Source organism: Sorex araneus, chromosome X (genome assembly GCF_027595985.1).
Source record: "Sorex araneus isolate mSorAra2 chromosome X, mSorAra2.pri, whole genome shotgun sequence".
Classification (NCBI taxonomy): Eukaryota; Metazoa; Chordata; class Mammalia; order Eulipotyphla; family Soricidae; genus Sorex; species Sorex araneus.
In genome coordinates, this window is record NC_073313.1 from 204,545,260 (window position 1) to 204,569,555 (window position 24,296).

Consider the following 24,296-nt stretch of genomic DNA (forward strand, 5'->3'; position numbering starts at 1 on the left):
TTTAGTTCTAAAAGATGTAGTAATGTTCGGAAACAAATGCATTTTACATTACACATTTGCAGGTGCTGTGCTGGGATGCAGTGATGATATATAGTTTTACTTAGAGGGTCAAGGAGTCAGGGAGAACCGGGTGGTCAGAATTGTCCTCTGACTGGTCGTGCCATTCAAATGACATTAATCTTCTATGTGTGGCATGATATGACAGAGGTTGGAAACCATGTTTGACAGACACACTTTGCAAAATACCTGAATTTTTAAATGGAAGGGGGACACAGATATATATTTTCTGAGCAAATAAACAGAAGCAGAAAGAATGTAGTATAGTGTTCCCAAGCAGGAGGCCCTCTGGTGTGCGTTGTGATAGCCGGGGCCCAGCAGGGAGGAAGGCCAAGCATTCCCTGCTAGGATTTGTTGCTTCCTTGTCTTGACCATATTGTCTAACAATCAATACCCCGAAATGTTCTAGCAAATGTTCAGGAGTAAGGGCATATGGAGTGTTTGATTTGGCTTGTGTTTAAAATATGGTTTCCACACAGATGGCATTGGTTTAGTTGTTGTGTGAGTTTGTTTGGATCTTCTTTTGCTGAGAAAGAGACAAGAACCACAGCTCATAGACACATTGAGCTCCCAGGTTTGCATTCTCTACATGGCTGCACCACTTGCAGAAGTACAGAATTATGTCCTTGAAATGCCCATGCTTGTCAGTGAGTTTATACTGGGGCAGTTGCTTCAGATGGATTTGAAATGTTAGGGTTAAAACCTAAAAGGAGGCTATAAAAATTCTGCAGATCATAGATTTAAATATCTGGATATTTACATTTCAGAGTAGTTGTAACAGCAGGAAACTGGCCACAATTCTAGGGCTGACTAAGTCACCTAACTATTTCTTTGAAAGGCTGGATGTACAGGAACAAGATCTATAAAAATGAAGCCAGTGACATATGTGTCCTATTATATTAATTGGCACACAATACCCAAAGATATTTTCAGAAAACGCAGTCTGCCATTTTCCACTTCCAACCATGAGAATGAAAGTAGGTAGAAGGTGTGTGTATGGGTGGGGGTGGGGAGTGAAACAAGGTCTTAAAATTCTAAAAATACATAAAATTGTAAGTGCCACTTTTTTTTATTAGCTTATGTTTATGCCAACACTTTCCTATTACTTAGGACCTGAATATTATTCCAGGGAGCATTCCAGTACCAACAATATTTTCTCTTGTGTGCATTTAGCTTTCCTTTAGGTGAGCACTTCCCTATCCAAAATTGTCTGAAGTCAATGTTTCTCCTTCCCATTTCTGAGGGGCCCCAGGTGTGGCTGTAGTGGTAAAGCCCACCACTGGGGAAGAAGTAACTTCCACCAATATTTTACATAATATGTCTTTCTCTTCTGCCAATTTGGTATCATGAGCTAACATAGTGATGTAATGAGGCACCATCTTAATCACCAAGATCTCTGAAAAACACTCCCCGGGAATCCATGAAACTGTCCTTGAGTTGTTTACTAACAATGAGCAGAATCGTTGTTTTCTGCCTAGGATGAAGACGGAGAGGGAGAGAGAAAGAAAGGAAGTCTTTATAAGAAAGGTCATCTTCTCAAGATTTAAATTTTGGATTGTGATTTATGAAAAACTTTTGCTGCTTTATTTCCTACATCTTAGAATTTCCACATTTTATTAGTGTTTTTTTTTAATTTGTTTTTCACAGAATCTGGTTCTTCGAACAATATCCTCATTACAAAGTGATGTGGATTACTTAAACATGAACATTTTTTGTCAATGTTTCATCCACCTAAACCTAATTTTACTAATTTGGAAGAGGATTAAGGAGATGCAGACACTGGCATGATTTGGAGGGAAGGTTCAAGATTAACATCCCGAGCTGCCAGAACCATTGTTTCCAATGTTGTGAAATCAGATTTAGATCTTGTTTGCGAGTTCTTGGCTGAAGAAAAAGAGTTTTCTGGTTTGGAGAGAAAACCAACTTTTTCCCAGCTGCTATAACAGGAACATAGAAATAATGTTAAAGGAAAAGAAAACCCAAAACTAAAAAACTTGTTTTGAGAGTCGGAATGGGGTTGTTTCTCTTTAGCTCTTTCTTTTACACTAGATTATGTATGTTAAATCTTAGTGAACAAATTACTGAAATATCCACATTATCCACAAGTTTCAGAACTGGTGGTCTGAAACTCTCAGCCTAACACTTCTCAAATAATCAGTGAGTGAGTGTCGAAGGAAGAACCCATGAGCAATTCTCACTGCAAAGCCTGGGTCTGGACCAGACAAACACATTGTTGATGTGACTCAGTGTTAAAAGACACTGTCTTAGCCCATGAAGCTGCTAGGACAGGGCTGTAGAGGTAGGACAGGGGCTTAAGAGGCTTGCCTTATATGTGGCCAACAATTATCACAAATCCATAACTAAACTTTTGGGGAAGGGTTAGATCTGGAGTGGATTCCCAGCTGAACTTGAGAGCCTGGGGGGTTATGCCCTGTGATAAGTACCTGGCAGTGCTAGGTCTGACAGTCACTCAGGAATTGGAATGTGTTGCTCTGGCCCCCAAAGTGCTGGATTAGGGCTGGGGAGAGGCCAGTTTGTGGTGCCAAAGATTGAACTCGGGGCCTGTCTATGCTAGGCAGTGTGGCACTTTTGATCTCTCCCTGTCCCTAACCTTGTTTTTTGGTATTCTATGGTCATTGTGGAAAGACTGACAGGGGTTGATTTTCTTTAGTAAATGACTGTTCTGATTATTTATCCTTGAAAAAAACAGCTATTCTGTATTCTGTATATTTTTCTGGCCTAGTTTAGACCTTTTTTTTTTTCACTTTTGCAGTTTTTCTGAGTGGTTTATAGATCACCAGGCCTGAGCTGAATTCCACTTAGTTGTGATAAATTTCTAAAAGAATAGAAAATGTTTTTAAATAAGAACAATTAGATGTTGTTTATTCCTTGAATATAAATTTATTTTGCATTGCTATGAGCTGAACTAGAAAAAAATATGAGCATAATTTTGTATCTGTCCTATAGTGGAATCATTGTTATATAGTTATATGTAAAATGAAATGGGAATCCAATATCAGGGTCTTGGATGGAATGACCCTGATGGAATAAGCAGTGTCTATGCTTATTGTATGAAATAAGCAGTGTCTATGGACTCTAGTAGTTGCTATATATTGGGGAGTAGTAGTGGAAGGAGAAGTCAGGAATTAAATGCTTTTGTTTTTGGTGTCCGCTCTTCCTGAATACATTGTAGAAAAGTGCTGTCTGGTCAGTAACTTTTTAAGATACTAAGAAATGCTAAGGTTATGATGAAATAACGCCAGAGAGATGCAAATAAAAACAAGATTCAATCTTCCAGGACACAGCTGAAACATTGGCGGTCAAATGATAGAGAGGTAATGAAGGTCAAAGAAGAGACAACTGTAAGAAGCAATGTTTATAACCTCCTTTGCATGTGCTTGATATCTCCTCTATGAGCCAATAGCACAGGCCTCACTCTCACAGCCAAGGTTGGCACCTATCGTGCAGTGTGCCCTCGTGCAGCATGGCAGATGTACCACTGGACTATACACTTCTCGAAATAATTTCAGCAAATGCAAATATCCACAAATATATTTGATTCAACTGGAAAAATATATGAGCAATATGCTTTGTGAATCTATACCTAATTTTCATTTTTCCAGACTAGTCTATCCTGAGAAATAATTCCTATTATCACTAACTTTCTTACAGATATTCTTGACCCTCTTACCCATTCAGTATTTGTCATATAGACTCGAATCTCTTACTTGCTATTATGGCTGTGTTTGTGGTCATCTCTATGTTTTCTACTAGTCAGGGAAAGAACCCAAGTGAAAGCTGCTCGGTTTTCTTTGTTCGGTTTTTTGTTGTTGTTGTTGTTGTTGTTGTTGTTGTTGTTGTTGATGTTCTTGCTTGTTAGATTGTAAACTCTTTAAAGCAGAAGCACTCTTCATAGGAGAAATTGTTATTCTTGTGTCAAAATTGCTTCTGGGAGATTCTGTGAATGTGTAGATTTTGTTGTTACCAGGAAGCTTGACTGAATTCAAAACTCAGTTGTATTACCTAGCAAATAGCAGGATGAATAATGTTTGACAGTCAAAGTACAAGAAACTATAGAATATACAGGCAACTAATTCTAAACAAATACATAACTGCATCCTTTCAGAAAGAACTGCATCTACTTTTAAGAGCACAGACTAGAGAGGGCCATCAACAAAGTCCATTATAAAGTTGGGAAACTTAATTGTATGATTGTAACTCAAACATGAAAGCTTGTAGCTGTATATCTCACAGTGATCCAATAAAATTTTTTAAATCAATAAAAAAATAAAAGTTGGGAAACTTTTCAGTGCGCTATGAACAGCATACAAAAGGCATTGAACATAAAAATAATCAGTATTTTGTGGCATTCATTGACATACAGGTTATGGACACTTGATCTATTTTTAAAATATTTTGCACCATTAACATAATAAGCTATAAGAAGAGAGATGACAGCCCCAGAACATCTTCCAATGTAGTCTGGAAAAATATTTCAAGTATGAAAGTGAAAACCTAATGCCAATATAATGTTCATAATGTATTTTAAAATAAAAATAAAACCTTCTAAAAGACTAAATATAGTCATAGAGCAAGTGTATAAATGGTCCTGTTTGAGATTAATTTCCTTCAATCAAATGTAGTTGTGTTATTCCTTCTCTAGTCCCCCTTGAGCTAATTAGTAACTATAATTCTGGTTAAAGGTTTTTTTCAAATGTGTTCAATAACTCCCTTGTTATTGTTTCTGAAATATGACTTAAAATTCACTAAGCTTATCTTTTCATTTTATAGTGGAAGAAACTAAGAACTAGGAAAGTGAATGTTGCTTTCTATACCTCAAAAACAAGACCTTCACCCTCTGCTACTTTAGAACATTGATGCCTTAATACAGCATACTTATATTTGATCATCAGAAAAGCCTTATTGTATTCTATTTACTGGAATTGGGTAAATCACAAGCTTTAGTTTCTTTCTGCTATGTGACTATCTCCATGATAGTTGTGCACGGTGGTCTCTCATTAACCTTCACTAGATTTAAGCAATACTTCACTCTAATTTGCTTAATTTGTGGTTGGCCATTACTTAATTTGTTGAGACTGACTAGTATAATATATAGTTTTCAGGATTTCAACACAATTTGGGAATTTTTTTTCTTTGCAATGCAGATATTTTTCTTTTGCCTAAGGCAATAATAGACAGGGAGGCAAACAGTGCTTTAAAGAGGGTGCCTGCTGATTTACATATTTTAAAAGTCCAAGATCAAAGGTAATGAGAAATTAATCCACATGGCATGCAGAAGATAAATAAGAATATTAATACTGTATCAAACACTAATTAAAAGAAATACATTAATCTAATTCTGAAGATGTAATGGAAGGATGAAAAACTCTTTATAAAGTTAAGACCTGATTCTCTTATTTAAAAAAAAAAGACCCTCAGGATAAAACAACCTACTCACTCTACTCACTCATATAGGATCTTGATACATAGAAGCATAATAATAATTATCAGAAAGCAATTGGTCTTTAACAGTTTTCAAAGTGCTCTCACAGTTTTGTTGAAATATTGAATGTAATCAAAGTAAAGTGAAATTTATCAGTTACACAGGCGGGGGGGTAGGGATGTGGGGGGCGGAGTGGAGCTATACTGTGATTCTTGGTGGTGGAATATGTGCACTGGTGAAGGGATGGGTATTCAAACATTGTATAACTGAGACTTAAACCTGAAAACTTTGTAACTTTCCACATGGTGACTCAATAAAAAAAATTTTTTTTAAAGTTAAAGCCAAAAACAAAAATAAAACAAAGTGCTCTCACATATTTCGTGACCCTCAACAAGAAATATTTTGTTGTTTTTGGACCACACCCCACTGGTGCTGAGGGCTTACTCCTGACTCTGTGTTCACGGATCATGCCTGGCTATGATGAGGGAACTATGTATGGTGCTGGGATTAAATACAAGGAAAGCAAGTGCCTAAACCTTTGTACTATCTTTCCAAGCCCACCTCATGGCATTTTTTTTACTTCTAATAACTCTTATTTCCATTCATTGTAAAGTAAATACAGTGGCAAGTAAACTGGCTCTAGTATCTTAGTCTCAATCATAACACAGACCCTTTAGACCCTTTGTCCTTGTCTCTGCTTTATTTTTTTTTAATTTTTAAAATTTTTTTGTCTTTATAGATCACACTTGGTGATGATCACAGGTTACCCCTGGCTGCGCACTCAGAAACTACTCCTAGTGGTATTCAGTCAGAGGACCAAATGGGAGGCTGGGGATCAAACCCAAGTCAACTGCATGCAAGGCAAACACCCCATTCACTGTACTATTGCTCTGCCTCACCCCTTTTTCTCTGCTTTAATGAAACAATAATAATGATTGCTTAAAGGGAACAGGGAGATAAGCACTCTCATGGAGAATAATGGGTTTGTAAATTGGTGCAACAGTTTTAGAGTATCTGTTCATATACTTTATGTTGGTCTCCTCACTCCTAGAAATCTAATTTCAGGAAGTAATAAGAGATGGTTAAATATTTATGTCTTAGGATGTTTGTAAAAATTATAAATAAAAAGTTTTAACAAACCTATGTTCAACTAAGGAATGTTTAAATGACAGTACATCTGGTCTGGGCATGTGGCTCAGCGGTAGATTTGGATATGTGAGACCCCAGATTCAATCCTCTGCATCGCAAAACAAAACAAATAGCAAAAAATAAATTATAATACATCTTAAATGATGGATTAGTAAAAAGCTATAAAATCGTGTTTTACAAAGCATATTTACAGTTGTCTGCAAGTATTTGTATTTAAATGTTGAGAAGATGTAGACTTAATATATGCAATGCAGAATTTTTTGTTATTTATCTTGGCGTCACACCTGGCATGTACTTAGGACTTACTCCTGGCTCTGTGCTCAGGGATCACTGAAGAAGTGGGTGGAGAAACCATATGTGGTGCCAGGTCAAATGAGTGTAAAGCAAGCACTTTATCCGCTACACTATTTATCTCCCTGGCCCTATAATGTAATTTTTCATAAATATCCTCACATGTATCTTTATTTTATCTGTATCAGGCTCAGCACATACACTTGTAAGGAACCAGGTAGGATGCATGCCAGACTTTGCCCAGCAGGATGCTAATTGCATTTTCCAACTCTTCAGTTATGACTCAAGCAAGAGCAGCAGTGACTGTCCGCTGAGTACGTGGTGGTAGAGTTGGAGCGATAGTACAGCAGTTGGGGTAGGGCATTTGCCTACCATGAAGCCGACCCAGGTTCGATCCCTGACATCCCATTATGTCCCCTGAGCACCACCAGGAGTAATTCCTGAGTGCAGAGCCAGGAGTAACATCTGAGCATCACTGGGTGTGACCCCCCATCCCCCCAAAAAATTCGTCAGATGAGGCCAAAGGACCACTGTTTGCCAAGTCCATGTTACATTATGGTAAAAATTACCCTGAAATAGACGGTGCGAAGTCTTTATTATCTCTTTATTATAATTACCTATATTTCCACATATTCTATATATCATACTCTAAAAATAGAGAGAAAATATTCCATGTTATTATTTAGAGAGGCCACCCCGAGAAGTGTGGGGATGGTCAGAAATCACTGCAATGTTCGACTCCACAGTAATAATAGAATAATAAATACTATTATTCTAAATATAGACTTCTGTGTCCTTGTGGCCACCAAAACCAAACTCAGGGGTGACTCAGCTCCATTTTTGGTATTTTTCAGGGGCAAAAGAGAGAAAGGTTGTAAAGGATAATTCTAGTTTAAGAGCTTAAACAAAGGCAAAAGACTTAATCATCCTCTAAAATTGACTGTATTTCCCTCCTCGGGATTATGTATGCCTCCACAAGTGTTTAAAGCATATATAGAAAACTGCATCTTAACACAAACCCACGTGGTTCTGTGTAATCACACATATGTTTAATTATAAGATGACCTCATTCTAAGGATTTTGCTGGCAAGTAATTGCACACCTAATTCAAACTAGCTGGAACAATAAAGAGAATTTATTGGCTCTCTTAATTGAAATGAGTACATGAGGCATGTCTTGATCAGGGCTTCAGGCTCTGTTCTCTGCAATTCCTTTAGCTCTGTGTCCTGTGTAGTTTCCTGTCACCATCAGTTTGGATACTTTTCATATGGTAAAAGGTAATGGTAGACTTTACAACTAGGAAAAAAAACTGTTCACATGGAGATAGAATCTCTCAAATTTTGATAAATTTTGATTGAACTTTCCCTAGTAGCCCATCTCTGTGTCCATAGAAAAGCTCATGATAGTTGGCCTGAATTATACACATTACTTCCTGTAAGGAAAAGAATGGGGTCATCATGATTTAGTTCTATTAGGGCCTTCCCTGGATGTGGAGGTGGGATCAATGTCTCCTCAACACATGACCTCTATGCATTGTGGAATGGAGACTAGACCCTAGGAAGAAGCAGTGTCCATTGTCCAGGTATCTGTATGAGACAAAACCCACTCTGATTATTTTAACAGAAGACATCAATACTTCCACTGTTAGTCAACAGAAAAGAACTGAAAAGGGAAAAGGGAAGACATATGAAAGCATTAGGAAGCAGCTTGCACTCCGAAAGCATAAGGGCATTGTCACTAGAAGAACTTAAGACTTGGTTGAGAGGGCTCTTGTTGCTGAACCCCAGACCTCCTGTGGAGGGTATGCGTAGTCACTGGCGCTGGTGCCTGAAGAGATAGATAGAGGGAGACTGGTCCTGGTAAGGGAGGGCACTGCCAGCTGAAACTAATGCCACTGCTGAAACAACTACTGCTGCCAGAATAAAGATGCTGATAGTGGAGGCCAGAGTGATGGTACAGCGGGTAGGCCTCTTGCCTTGCATACAGCTGACCCCGGTTCGATCTCTGGAATATGGTACCCCAAATACCACCAAGTGTAATTCCTGAGTGTGGAGTCAGGAGTAAACCCTGACATTTACAGAGTGTAGCCCCAAAACAAACAAAAAAAATCAGATGCTGATAGGAACCAGAGACAAACAGAAAGTAAGTCCTTCCCTGCCCTGCAGCCTGCAATTTCTCTTTGGTGTCCCCTATTGTCAGGACCTAGTAGGGAATCACACAGCAAAAGAGAAATAGGATTCATAGGCTCTCATTCCTTCATGATGATCTAAGAGTAACAGTCATAGTTATTAGGGAAAGAACATAAGTGAAAAGAAGCAAGTGTACTTGTATGTACATAGTTTTGAATTTAAAAGGTAAAAAGAAAATGTGTGTGACTGGATAGTCCTTGTTTCTGTACATGAAATGATCATAAAGCCATAACTGGTACTTATAAGTTCTTTATTTCTTATTCATCTTGTGATCTCTCAACCAAGTCATCAGCTAGTTGCGATTTCTCTGCCTGGAAATGTAACCCAAAACTCTTCACTGGTTGTACCTGTTCAAGCTTTCTGTTTTTCATTACCTTTTGCTGTTGGACCTGGCCACTTAGAGGTACCCAAAGCATGGCCTGGGTTCCAGAAGGAATTCTCTTTACCCCTGGAAAATTAGAGATCCCAGTTTCTTGATACTCAGAATCAATCAGTCCAGCAGCCCAATCCTTTTCTCTCCCTTTGCTTCAGTGGCATCAGGAACCTAAAATGCCAGGTTGGAGTCTTAATTACTGATCTATCTGTACCATCATGACACTCTCTGGTGTATGCATTCCTCTCTTGGGTACCAAGACCTTTAACTAGAACTCAAAGTTGTGGGAAAAACACACAAACATGCTGTGTAAAACTGCTTTAATTACTTAGGAAGAAATAAAAAATTTCCTAGAGTGGACACATAATTTCTAATTTATTACTCCCCTGAAAGTTTTTCACTTTTGATTTTAATTTCTTAGAGGACAAAGTCTGTAAATGATTTGTGTGTATGTGTGGTGTGTGTGTGTGTCTGTGTGTGTTCAGACGGACCGCTTATAACATTGGACATCTAATAAGGTAATGAATAGTAGATAAATAGCCAGATATGAACTAATTGGTTAGTACCAGAAAACCAAAAATCTTTTTTCTTTCAATTTAATATGACTAGCTCACAAATGAAAAGTGAGATTTCTATGTCTTTAGATTAATAAATTCCAGTTGTCTGACTCAGCAACACCCATTATCAGTACTTGGTTACAGAGCACAGGGGATATGAGCTCTTTAGCAGAAGCAATATGGCTTTGGGGTACTGTTTAATATTACTGAGCCTTTTAAATGGAATCACTTCCTATTTTAGAAGGTTTCTGTGACTTTAAACAGGGAAACATTTCATTAGCTCCTCTTCCCAAGACCTGAGGAGCTCCTGAAATGTGAACCAAAGCAGTTTCCACTGCCTAGAGCTTCTTCAGAACATCAAACGCTTAATGAAAGTGTTTTCCTCAAACCTCAAGCATTTCCAAATATTAAATGTGAAGAAGAAAGATTTTGCTTGAGCTTCAGAGTGTTCTACGACTGCAGGGTATATGAGAATGCATGCGTGCCTGTGTGTGTGTGTGTGTGTGTGTGTGTGTGCATGAACATGCTTGTATGTTTTTCCTGTTTGATACTTCTGAGATAAATTTAATATTCTGCCTAAACTCTTTCCCAAAAATCACATAAGCAATACTCATATGAAATATTCGCAAGGGTTCATTAGAATGTAGGAAGGGAATATATCCTCCCCTAAACTCAGACAAGCTGGCAGCCTGAACGTGAGTTCTTGTGCATACAACTTCTCTATGCCCTTGTAGGGCTAGAATGTCTGGAGACCTAAGATGGGTTGTTTGAGGGTAGAGGGGTAGACAGAAGGAAGGCAAGCAGAAAAATCTGGATTCAATCTAGATCAATTTTACTTAAACATAGTATGAAGGACTAGTCTGGACTTGAAAAGCAGAATAATATTTGAGTTCCACTCTCTTATGAGTTACGATGAAGCACTTCATTTTAAATAAATAATATCTAATACAATCATCCCTAGATTGCAAGAGGGTATCGAAAATTTAGTGAACATTCTTGGTTGCGGTGTTTCAAAAGCACCCTAAGGTAAATACTGTGAACACTCTCAATTACTGCTAAAATACGCGTTTTACATAATTCATACTTCATTAAAAATGCATTGAATAGTCCGGGCTGTTAATACAGTAACTGTATTTGCTCTTATTTCTTTGAACTAACTGCAAAATATTTACATTGTTCACTAAGTGACTAGACCCTCTGGGTGGTTGCTGTCCCATATGATGCCAGAAAAGTTGGCTGCTCGCTCAGCTCCTTAGCAGTAGCTCCAAAGAGCTCTACCACTTATTTAGAGAAAGGCCTTTGTTACAGAATTAAATATAGTGCGGATAACATCAAGTTAGTGGGGTTTTGAGTTTGGGTTGTTGAAGAGTGGGGAGTGTGTTGGGGGCCATACCCAGAGGTGCTTACTCCTGACTCTGTGCTTAGAGGACCATATGGGGTGCAGAGGATGCATTTGGGGTCAGCCACATGCAGAGCAAGGACGACTTTGCATGGGCAGGAGAAGCTATAAACCATGAAAGCTAAAGTCCTGAAAGTAAGGTTTATGTAAGCCTGAGCTATCCTCAGCATGTGGTTAGTTGCCAGAGAATGAGTTTCCCTTCTCATTCTCCTGAGAAGAGAGTGGCTAAATATCTGCAGCCGTAGCAAGGACTTAAGGCTGGGATCTAAACTTCTAGGCTAATTACCACCAGGGGATCCAGAGACTGGACATTTTTCCCTTTGTTAGGTTTTAACTTTGGGACTTAAATAAGCACTGTGCTGCTTAACTCATCCCCTCCCCCCTTCCCTCCTTTCCTATTATAGAAGTCCTTGTGTGCAGGGATCATTCTGTTCAATTAAGTAATTCCATAAACAGTAAGCAACTGTTACGTGCTAGGCGTGAAGGGATATAGGCTATTGAGACATAGTTACAAGACAGAGCGTTCCTGCCCTCAGACATTTATGGAAAGGGAGAAGGACATTGTAGCCAGGAAGGGGATTAGTGGGAAAAGGAAGTAGCGGAGGCTCCAGGACAGGAGCAGACCACAGAGCTCAGAGGCCACTCTCCAAGGGAATTTCATAGGAAGCTTAGACTTATAAGATGAGTAGAAAACAGTCTTGTGGGCTATAGCTGGAGGTGTGTTCAAGTCTTGGGACTGTTGCAAAAGCTAAGAGAGAAGAGATACATGGCACCAAGGGCAGGTCCAGGTTTGCTGGGCAAGCAGGATTTGGAGTTGGCACCTCAGGAATCTTCTTGTGACTCCTTAATAGGACTAGTGCCCACTGGTAGATATTAATGTCTGCTCAAGTACTTAGTACAAATGTCAATTGGATTTCTTCTCTATGCTCCTCTACAGATGAAAATGAGTAAGTCTTACCACGGCATCTCCTGCAGCCCAAATGTCCTTACTTCAGAATACTAGCGGGAGAGAACAGCAAGCCTGTGGTAAAGCTACAATTAGCCATTTTATCCTCTCCTGGAGACTGAGTAGGCCAACTGTTTCCAGTCAGAGTGTGTGTTTATGGAGGGGGTTGTAGATTCAAATTATGAGGAGAGGTCCTCAAACCCTAGAGTCCCACCCAACTCTCCTTTTGGTCTTGTGACTGACTTCTACCACCTTTGCAAATCTGGGTCTTGTCCAACCCCTGCAATTTAAACCATGCGATTTAACCTCTGGGTATTTTTCCCTCCTTGGTGGTGTCAAGAATTGAACTCAAGGCCTCACATATGCAAGGCAAGTGCTCATCCACTGAGCAGTAGCCCTAGCCTGGCCCCTCTATCTGATATGTTACAAAGGCTAACATTTGCTTTGTGTACATTAATAACAGTGTGCTCTTGATGGTTGATGGTTAACGATACAATAATGGACTTCAGGCAAGAATTTTTATAGCTGGGGAAAAAACTCAGAGGGGTGGAGAAACTGCTGTGCCTGCTTGAGGTCCCAAGTTTAATCCATGGCAAGTCGTACCCCATCTCACCCCCGAGCACCACTAGATGTGCTCCTCATGGCCCCCAAAACCACTGGGCCCCCACAGTAACAAACTGATGGTTCAATAACCCAACTATCAGGTCAGCACAATAAGCCAAGTGTCACCAGGAGGACCCCCAAGTCCTCTGAGTTCTGCTGGAAAGGCCCCCTCAGAGGGAGAGGAGAGGAGAGGAGAGGAGAGGAGAGGAGAGGAGAGGAGAGGAGAGGAGAGGAGAGGAGAGGAGAGGAGAGGAGAGGAGAGGAGAGGAGAGGAGAGGAGAGGAGAGGAGAGGAGAGGAGGGGAGGGGAGGGGAGGGGAGGGGAGGGGAGGGGAGGGGAGGGGAGGGGAGGGGAGGGGAGGAGAGGGGAGGAGGGGAGGGGAGGGGAGGGCAGGGGAGGGCAGGGGAGGGGAAGAGAGGAGAGGGGTGGGAGAGGGCAGGGGAGGGCATGGGAGGGGTGGGGGGGAGAGGGGAGGGGAGAGGAGAGGGGAGGGGAGGAGAGGAGAGGGGAGGGCAGGTGAGGGGAGGGGAGACCTCACCTGATTCTGCTTAGGGTTGGTTACTGGCTCTGTGCTCAGGGATTAACTCCTAGTAGTGCTCAGAAGACCTTATTGATAGGGGTATTGAATCTGGGTCATTTTTGAACAAGAAAAGCACTTTAACCTATGTACTATCTCTCCAGCCCTTTTTTGTGTAGATTTTAACAGAGCTATACATTTTTTTATTTTGTTCTCTACTATTTGGGAGCCACACCTAGTGGTGCTAAGAAACCTAGCAGTGCTGGGGTGGGGTGGCAGGAATTGTATGGAGCTTAAGCTCGAACCCAGGCTTCTTCAAGCAAAGCATATGCTCCAGCCCCTTGATCCATCTCCCCAGCCCAACAAAACTATTTTTCAAAGACCATTATGTTTAATAAAACTTTGTGATAAAAAAAGCTAAGATCATAATCAGACTCAAATCTATAACAGCTAGTGATTGATGCAAGTTTGTCTAGAAAATCCCAGAACTGAAAGAAATGAGCATTATTAAGGTTTTGTTTCTCTTGGAGAATAGGCTGGTAAAGTTAAGAATGGGAAAAAAAGAGGTATTTTGGTTTGGGCACAAAAGCATATGTGATGAAATCAACATTGAGGGTCTTTCTCTGGTCTTTTATATTGGGGGTAGGGGAGAAGAGATTGGACTTTTATTTGGGGGAGATAGTGTTTTATTGGGGTGGGGAGATGCGGGGGAAGAGAGGAGACGGGATTGGATAACACCTGGCTGTGCTCAGGGATCATTTATGGTGCAGCTCGGGGGACTAGTTGCGGTGCCAGGGATCAAACCTGGGTCAGCTGGGTGCAAAACAGATACTTTAATCACTGTACTGTTTTCTCCTGGACTGGAGCAATAGCACAGCAGGTAGGGCGTTTGCCTTGCATGTGGCTGACCTGGGTTTGATTCCTCCGTCCCTCTTGGAGACCCCAGCAAATTACCAAGAGTATCCCGCCCGCACGGCAGAGCCTAGCAAGCTACCCGTGGCATATTCGATATGCCAAAAACAGTAACAACAAATCTCACAATGGAGATTTTACTGGTGCCCACTCAAGAAAATGAGGAACAACAGAGCTACTGTTTCTCCTGCCCCAGAGCAGTCTTCGAGGAAGGATGATGCCACTAGTTTTCACTCTCCAAATCTGGGTTCTCTGCAGAGATTGCTCACTTAACTCCACCTCCCAAATTAGTGCGATGTCCAAAGCTATTGACAAATATCTTCAGATGGGGCACCTGTGTCTGTCACCTCTAATGCTGGCTGTAATATAAATGTCACAGAGGCAGAGAGAGAGAGAGAGCCTGAAGGCACGCTCCACTTTACCTCAAGACTCTCGCTTTTCTTTACAATTGCTCCTTCCCCCAGCAACTCCCACCGCTTTTTTTTCTCCACTTCTTTCTTCCTCTTTCATGTGTTCCTAAAAAAAAAAATAAAGTCCAAGTCCCAGCAGGAGTTGTAACTTCTTGGCCTCCCTCCCTCCCCCACCCACCCACCCTTACCCACTCCCCCAAAGAATGAAACAGTCCTCCACTAGAAGCATTCACTGTTTAAACCTTTTGTTAAGGAAAATAATGGTTCTTGTGACTTTTCTCCCCCGGGGTCCAGTGAACAGAAAGAACACTGGGACTTTCTCTTTGAGCTCCCTCAGAAGGCTCTCCTGAGCTCACTCTCTGAGACCCCAGCCCTTGTCAGCAACAGCTCACTTCAAAGAGTAGAAAAATCAGAAACAACACCTCTCTACAGATGCAGAACTAGCCCTGCCAGAGAGCAGGGACATCCCCTCCCAGACACACCCCACCTCCAAGGACTTAGCCAGGCTCTGTGGCTACTCCTGTCCTCTCTTGCCAGTTCCCAATCTTTCACACTCTACTGCTCACACTCTCCTTCCAGCAGAACTTGATGAACTCTCCTTGCAGTAACTGAGCATGGCCCTGGCCATAACTAGCACACACCGCTCTACCCCCTCACAGATAGAGAGTCTTATGAGTAGAGATTGCATCGACCACCTCAGCTTCCCATGAAGTCCAGACCAGGGAGAAGTGTCTCAGAGGCGAGAGCTCAGCCTTTCTAGCCTCCATGACGTGGGGCAACAGGCGGCTGAGCCTACTCACACTGCTGCAAGGTACGCGGCTCCTTTGCTGAGTTCGTCTTCTCTGTTGCCTTGGCCACTACCAGGATCTCGTGAGAAACAGAAATGGCAGGTTGAGCCAGGAGACCTCCTTTTTTCTGACTTTTCGTTTTACTCAAGGCCACTAGCCCTTGCTCTGAGGGATCTGTTTCTACAAGAGCTGCTTTTCTCCGTAGAACACCGAGACAAGTAGAGGCTGGTCTACCCAACACTGTTCCATATGATGAACTCCATCATGCCAGTACTTAATTACAAACACTTGCATTCGAACCTGGGTTGAAGAGTTTCCATACAGTACCTTCAATAAGTCTATGTCTTTTTAAGTGTGTACCAGTATTGCTGTGGAGGGAAGAAGTTTGGGATTTTGCCTGAGGTCATTCCATCTCAGGTCTCATGGGATGGTCTCATCTAAAGATGCCATTTTTTCATGACATAACAGCAATTTAAAAGAAGAATTAGAACTCACAAAGCAAACAAATTCACAATGTGTATTTTTGTTTCCACCATTCCCTGACAGAAAACCATATTCAGTCTCACCTGTACATGTCTTGCTTACTTCTCTTGGTCTATAGTTATATTTACACAATGACAAACAACTGTACCCACATAATTAATGTGGTATTGATAGATATCCTATCTGGATATCTTGTGTACATGTGACCAGGCATCTGGCTAATTAAATGAATCTGAAATTTTAATTTGATTTTTAATTTATCAGTCAGTTTGTGATTCCCCCAAGGGGACCTATTATTGTGGTCTCTCTTCCTCCAAAAGAATTACAAACTATAAAATTGGATACCTCCTCCAAAACTATAGGGGGGAAATGGTTTTATTTTCCTATTCCCCTCTCCTCTCTTTTCAAAGAAGTAATGAAATCTGTATACCCACCCCATTTTCATGAAGTATTTATTTACCAATTAGTCTGCTCTGTGAACTGGATGATTTAATGATCTCTCCAATGATTTATGCATACTCTTTATTAATTGAGCCTGTGGAGATGAAGAGTGGGTAAAAGTTAAAGTAGAAAATGTATTACTTGTCATTTCTTTAAGGACTTTTGCTTCTCTTCATAATTTTTGCTATTTTTTTCCGCAAAGAATGTCTTGAATTTTAGGGTAAGGTAAGTACGGTAAAGTTGGTAAGGTAAGTAAAAAATTCTCATAGGGGTTGAGTGTTGGTTTGGACTTTTCACACTTGCTAGCACAGATAATAGGACCTTCCATTGATCTGTAACTTAATCAGTGTTTCAAAGGAAGAAGTCAATATGCTGAAATTGAAAGACAGCTTAGGGTTCCCAACATTGTATGAGTTGAGCAAGTCACCAATGCATTGCTTCTACAGCCGACCCTTAAGAGGAACACCAGCTAATATCTTCTTAAAATCTGGAGGTTTTCAGAAAGAAGTTTCCGTCTTCCTGAAAACATTTCCACCCTTCTCGATTCCTGGCTCCAAGAACCCTGCTGTTCTCCTTCCTTTAATACAGCTCTCCTTGACCTCGAAGGCATACTGGAACTACCAGGGGCACTTTTAAGATATATCAATCTGTCCAATTCCCTGTCCAGAGATTCTGAGATAAGTGCTCTGGGGTGTGGCCTGACCATTAGGATCATTTTAATATTCCCCTGATGACTCTAATGTGCAGTCAAGGTTGAAAAATGACAGATCCAGGAAAAACCACAGAGAGAAACCTGATAGATAAGACACACGCATAAATTCTAATGTTTCCTCAGGTGGCAAATGTTTCCACTCACCTGAATAACTCATCCCAGGTGAATCATTCTGGATTCTTGGGGTCCTGAGCCAATAAGAGTTTCAGGTGTCACTGAAACACATCTTCCCTGTACTGTGAACTGGAAGAGTCTCTTTCCTTGTCTTTTGCTTATCCCTGGGTACTCAGGACAGAAAACAGCAGCAAGGGTTGAGCACCGCCCCCCCCTGCATCTGAGACTCGTGTTCTTGCCCAGCCGCCCTGACTTCCAAGCACTGCCTCAAGGTTTTTCAGGATGAACAGACACAAGAGGCTCATATTCTCCACTTGTAACAGTTGAGAAATAGGCCAGCCAGACTTGGGGACCCCATTCTTTATGGACAATGAAACAGACCCAGGCAATCAGGAGCTAGTGGCATTTCCTCAGCAGCGGCAGGCTTTGAACAAACAAGTTGACTTGACTGCTAGAAATCAAGAAATGACAGAATCTGTTCAAGGAGCACTGTAGCACTGTCTGTCCTCCCATTGTTCATCGATTTGCTCGAGCGGGCACCAGTAACATCTCTATTGTGAGACTTGTTACTGTTTTTGGCATATCGAATCCACCGTGGGTATCTTGCCAGGCTCTGCTGTGCCCTCAAGATACTCTCAGTAGCTTGCCGGGCTCTCTGAGAGGGACAGAGGAATCGAACCCGAGGCAGCCTCGTGCAAGGCAAGTGCCCTACCCATGGTGCTATTGCTCCAGTCCCTGTTCAAGGAGACACCTTTTAAATTAGCCTTAAAAGAAAAATGGCACATTTGGCAAAATTAATTTGCTCATCAGTGGAATAGAAACTAGAAACTAGAATGTCTTTTTCTAGTACAGACTCTGTTATAACCTGCTAGTTGAGATTTCTGCTGCTTTGTGTTGGGTCTTTGACAGTGTGGTAGGCAGTCAGGCATTTGTTGTGGTTACCATTCCGGTGTGACCTAGAGTTCACAGGCCAGGGGATTTTCAGTTCCTCTTCACTAGACTCAACAGAAATGTGAGGCTGAGCGCCCTCATTTTCACAGCAGGCCAGGCCTCACCAAAGTGATTTATGTGTTTTTAGTTGGAGACTAGATTTTAATGCTGAGATTTTTCTGATTATCTTTTCCTATGCACCCGCTCACCACATGGGCTCTTAATTTAGAAAATATTTGGCAATTACATGTGGAATTGATACTTTACATAAAAGCAAAAATGGTGCCTGGTATGTATGTTACTGAAAAATGTAACGTCTTTTATTTTTCTGGCATCAGAGACATATGACCCAAAGAAATTGCTCATTATTTTTCATTTTCTGCAAGAAGAAAAGTTTTTCATTTTAAAGCAGAGCTGCTCCTGAAGAACATTTCACAGGGTGGAAGTTTTGCTCTCAGTGGTATTAAAACTTTGGCCAAGCACCAGAACTTCTGCTCTGGTTCATAAAATTTCATAATTGATAGCCCCAACTTAAATCTAAATTTTACTTTAATTAAATCTCAAACAGTAAAAAATTAATTTTGTTGTGGAATTAGATACCTCAATTGCTTCATGGAGCCTAAGTTTCCAAGAACAGTTATTTTGACTGTTGATTATCCAACCATTTAACAGTTTATGTAAATAATACTGAAGTAAAAGCTTTCGAACCTAATTCATTATCTTTCTTAATGAGTGGGATTAGATTGGAAAGATAGTTCAGAGGGTAAGGCACTAGCCTTGCATTCAACTCATCTGGATTTGATACCCACCACTGCATATGGTTCCCTAAGCCCCACTTGAGTACAGGGAAATAAACCATGAGGACCACTCATGGTTTTTGTGAACCAAAAACTAAAAAAATAAAATGAGCAAGAGATATTGGTTTTCTGTCTGCCCTGTGAGAATTCTCAATAGACTGAGAATTTCAACATGCCTACTTGAAAACACAGTTTGTGATTAAAAAAAAAAAAAAGTCCTGCAACTGACTGTAATAGGAAGGGCAAAAGAGCTATTCACACCTGCCTGTGCACTTGGGCATTTCCTGAATTGTTTTCATAGTGATGTGTTCTAAAGTCACATTGCTTAACATAGACGATGGGAGGTGGAGAGATAGAACAGGTTTAAGGTGCTTGCCTTGCAGGCAGCTAACCCTGATTGAATCTCTGGCACCACCAAATGGTCCATTAAGCACATGTGTGATCCCTGAGCACAGAGCCAGGAGTAAGAGCTGGGCGTCACCAAGTGTGGTCCTCTTGCCCTCTTGCTCCTCTTGCCCCCCCCCCAGACCAATAATCTCAAAAACAAACAGTAAGGGATTTATGTTTGTATAAGATTGACCAAAACATGCATCAAATTTGTCACTTCCTATATTAATCTTTTTCTTTTGTCTTGAAGACCGTTCCCAGTGGAGCTCTGGGAATACTCCTGGATCAAAACTCAGGAATTGCTCCCAGGGATTCTCAGAGAACCGTGCAGTGCTAGGTTTTGAACCTAGGTGTCTTGCATACAAAGAACATGCATCAGACCTTTAAACTATCTCTCTAGCTCTACACTTTATTTCTTTTTAAAATCAAATTAACTTTTCAAATTATGGTGAACTCAGAAGCAAAGTTATATATATTATACTTACACTTTTATATATATGTACACATGTTTATATGGTTTATATTTTTATCTATTTTAAATATATACTTGTAATTTATGCTTATAAATATATGTGTATATATGCATATATACACTTACTTTATACATATGAAATTGAGTTACCTTTTAGGAAAAAAGTTTTGGTAGAGTAAATTTATCTAAAAATAATTATGTATGAATTTGCTTGAATACCTTCTATGAATTAAAGTCAAAGACTCAAAAAATGAAGGTTTTTCCTCAAAAGTTTCATCCTTGCTCTACCATTATTTTTAAATATTTCTCATTCCATTACCAGAAAACGTATGCTATAAGTGTGTTTTGATTTGGTGACCACACCTGGCAGTTCTCAGAGGCTACTCATGGCTCTGTGCTCAAGATTCACTTCTGGCAGTTATTCCTGACATATGCCCTGTCAGGAAGACAAGCACCTTAACCTCAAAGATACATTATTATCTTTATCGCTGTTTTGTGTATGTGTATGTCTGTGGAATTTTTGTTGTTTGTTTGTTTTGCCTCAAATCTCTCTGGATCTACAAATCCAGATACCTGAACAATATTTTTTAAACTACATGTTTTCCAATACAAAAGACATGGTATGAAACTGAAGTGAAAAAAATCCAGCAGAATTTGAGGGGTATGGTGGTCCATTGCTCTCATTTAGACCAAGGAAAGGAGAGTATATAGGCTGCTGTAATTTGATATAAAATTTAGAATTTTCTGGAATATGTTATTCAAAATGGCTTCTCTCTCTTAGCACCCCTAGGATGCTTCTGGGATAAATACTTGACTGAATTATTCTCTGTACTCACAGTCACTCAGACTTCTGAGTCTGCAGTGAGATCTTTGAGCACATTGATTTGATAATCATCAGAACCCATAGATTCCTGCTACAAGAGCTGGATAGAGGATCCTAGACCATGTTCGCACTCAGCATTTGAAAGTGAAAATCATCAGACTGGGCCTGTGGATACTTTATTACTTTTCCCTCCCTACTTGGAACTTTTCTCTCTTTTTCCTAATATAGCCTCAGGCATGATAATTTTTCTTCCCTTAGCAAAATCTATTGACACAGTTATTAATTTAGGTTTTTGATTGCTCTCCTTTGAGCACTGGCGGATTTCTATGGACTTAAGAGCTTGTACAGTATCAATATGTGCCTGCAATTTTAGACCTTCACAGAAACTAATCTCATTCCCAGGAGACCTAAGACTCTGGGCTTCTGTGTTTAAGGTACTTGGGGCCTCTGTTCTTTCTCATGATCGTGCTAAATGAGTTCAAACCAATTTCCCTGAGATCAAAAATTTTTAAATCAAAGAAGTTTGGAGGTTGTAAGCCACACCTTTTTGTGTTTCAGTGCGCCAGAGTTTCTCTGTTAAAACATAAGGTTTATGACTATAGAGTGCAAGGGTAACAAAGAAAGGCCACAGTTATGAGTGGGCAAGCTGTCTGGAAAAAGGGTGTGAGGCAGAATGGGATAAAAAGTTTCTTTTTTTCCTTTTTTGGCATATTCCCCCACAAATGTCCAGAAAAGACAGGACTCAGAGAACGTTAGAGGTCTTCTGGTCCAACCTTTTTTTCACAGGTGAGCACTACATTTCCTGGTTAACTTTATTAACTTGTCCTAGCCTACTGCTAAAAGAATAATAATACACGGATAGAATGTATTACGTTCATTAAAATGCAACTAGCTTGAGAGTAAAAATCTATTTCTTGTCTTAGTTTTTGTTTGTTTGGGGGCCACATCTGAGGATGCTTGGACCCTACTCCTGTCTCTGTGCTTAGGGATCATTCTTGGCAGTGCTCAGGGGATCCTGTGCAGTGCCAGGAATCAAAGCAGGGTTGGGTGAATGCAAAAAAAGCACCTCACCTACTGTACTGTCTCTCCAGCTCGGAGAGTATAGGTCTAGGCCCAGTTGCAGGTGCTTAGTTTCCAAAGATCCTTCTACCCTTCAATTTGCAATCAACATAAAGTTACTTTTCTATTCAAAGTAAGAATTGTATTCCATTCACTAAATACTTTATCCCAGGAACCCACATACGTGATGTTACTCAACCTTCTCAATATCCCTTTTGAAGTTAATTTTATTATTGCTTGCACATGTGGAAAATGAGGCATGAAGAGGTTAAATCGTCTGTCCCAAACCCCATAGCTTGTATTAAGGTTCCAGTCAAATCTCTCTCAACTAGAGCCCTTATCATAACCGTACCGCCTCTTCTGGGTATTGTAAAATCACTCTTCTATGTGATTTTCTGTTGCTATAAATGCTTTGTGAGGCTGTTTTAGGGGAGATGGGGTAGAAATATCCCTCACAACTTAATAGTGAGCTGAAGTAAACAGTATAGGACCAGCCAGGCAACTATGACAAAGCTGCCCGTCAAAGATAGGTTTCAAGCCATAGTCACCCATGAGATTTCCTTTAATAAATTCATTCTCTTTGCTCTGAGTAAAAAAAGGAATCAGATTTGCAGAATTTTAGAAGAAACATAAGGAAGTCTCTCCAAATTCCTTAATAAACGCACAAAAAACCTGAGACACAAAAAATGAGACTTGCCACCATCATTAGGTTAAGACAAGATGAGGAAGTAGATTGACAGTGGAAAGGAAATCACCTAACACTAATGGAATGCTTACTATTTATCTGACTCTGTACAGAGTCTTTTGATTTCCTTCCATCCCTCTTTCTTACTGAGGACAGGGATCCTATTTCTCCTATTCAGTGATGTTATTCATCACCTAGCAACTATAGATGCTCAATAAATATCACTGACTTTTTCAACACAATAACGAACTCCCTATCATCTTTAAGATCTTAACCATTTCTACTTTTAAAATGAGAAGGCTTTTAGTGACAGGGGAAAGCACTTGACTTGCAACTAAGGCTGACCCTAGTTGATCCCTGACGCTTATATGGTCCCCTGAGCACCATGGAGTGTTGGGGAATCCCCTTGCCTAAAGTGAAAAAACTGAGGCTCAGTGACCCAAACTACTCCATATAGACTAGCAGTTTCCCTAAATTTCTCAACTCTAGCACTTGTGGTCCTTGCACATATCACCTCTAACTAAATCAACAGACTGAAATTCAGCTGTTAGTGTTTCTCTGCAAACTCTTAGCAAGAACCAAAGAACAGAGAACTAAGTCTGTTAGTCCTGCAATGTCATTATTCTCATGAAACACACTGGGATCCACTAACAGGATGCTGTAAGGTATCATAAATAATTAAGAGAGAATGGCACATTTTGAAATAAATGAGCTCCATACACTTGAACATGATACAGTCTTAGCTTTCCACTGTTTTCTTTCCAACTCTCTCTGATGTGCATCCTGTTAGTCATTAGTCAGAAGCATCTGTAAGATTTTCCTGTCATGAAACATCTGACCATTTTTCATGGAGAATCCATATTATTTCATGGACCTCACTGATTTTATACATTATGATATTCATAGTGACTCAGTAACTTTCTTTCTTTACTTCTTTTAACTATGTAACCTTTCTCTTTCTGGGAAACTGTCATCTAATACACACACATTCTCTCTCTCTCTCTTACTCTTTCTCTCTCTCTCTGTTCATGTGTTCTGATGAGGTTCTCAGTCAACATATGCTAACCTCTTGGTCAAAATCATGGGTGTGTGGCTCAGGCCTTGCTTATCAAAATCACTTATTCCCTGGGCATTTTATATTTGTCTGCACCCTACCACCTTAATGATATTATCCTACTTAGACCTTCCATCATCACCACTATCATATTCTTTTTCAGTCAAGATACTCAAATCAAGGTATTTCCAACTTTTGACTCAGAATACCCTGTGTCATTCTCTCGAAAATGCTATATTTTAAATTTTTTTCTTCCCTCCAGGGTATAACTTACATAGTAAAATTAAATTTACTAATTTACTAATTATAAAGTGGTTGTCATTTGGGCTAAACCCTCTAGCATAGTATAGTCAGTCAATCGTACTACATTAAGTAACTTGTTTTCTTCTCTTCCTTTTTTTTTGTCTTTTATATTTAGGCCAAACTTGACAGTGCTCAAGTCTTGCTTACTCTTGGCTATTGCACTTGTGGACCACTCCTGGCAGACTCAGGGGACCATACAGGGCATCAGAAATCAAACCTGGGTCAGCCACATGCAAGGCAAACAGCCTACACACTGTACCATTGCTCTGGCCTCTATTAAGTAGTCAAAGTGAACAAAATTTGGGTCAGAGCAGCAGTACAGGGTGAAGGCACTTGCTTTGCATGTGACTAACCACAGTTTAACTGCTGGTACCTTATATGAGCCCCTGGACACCACCAGGT

At 40.3% G+C, this 24,296-nt stretch overlaps 1 protein-coding gene across 1 annotated transcript in view; it reads left to right on the top strand.

Annotated features, from left to right (window-relative positions):
- MYO3B (myosin IIIB) overlaps positions 1-24,296 on the top strand; it is a 460,143-nt gene that overhangs the window by 385,035 nt on the left and 50,812 nt on the right. The window contains 2 exon segments of the mRNA XM_055121066.1: positions 13,406-13,432; positions 15,840-15,862. Coding sequence (XP_054977041.1) covers positions 13,406-13,432; positions 15,840-15,862 — 50 coding nt within the window.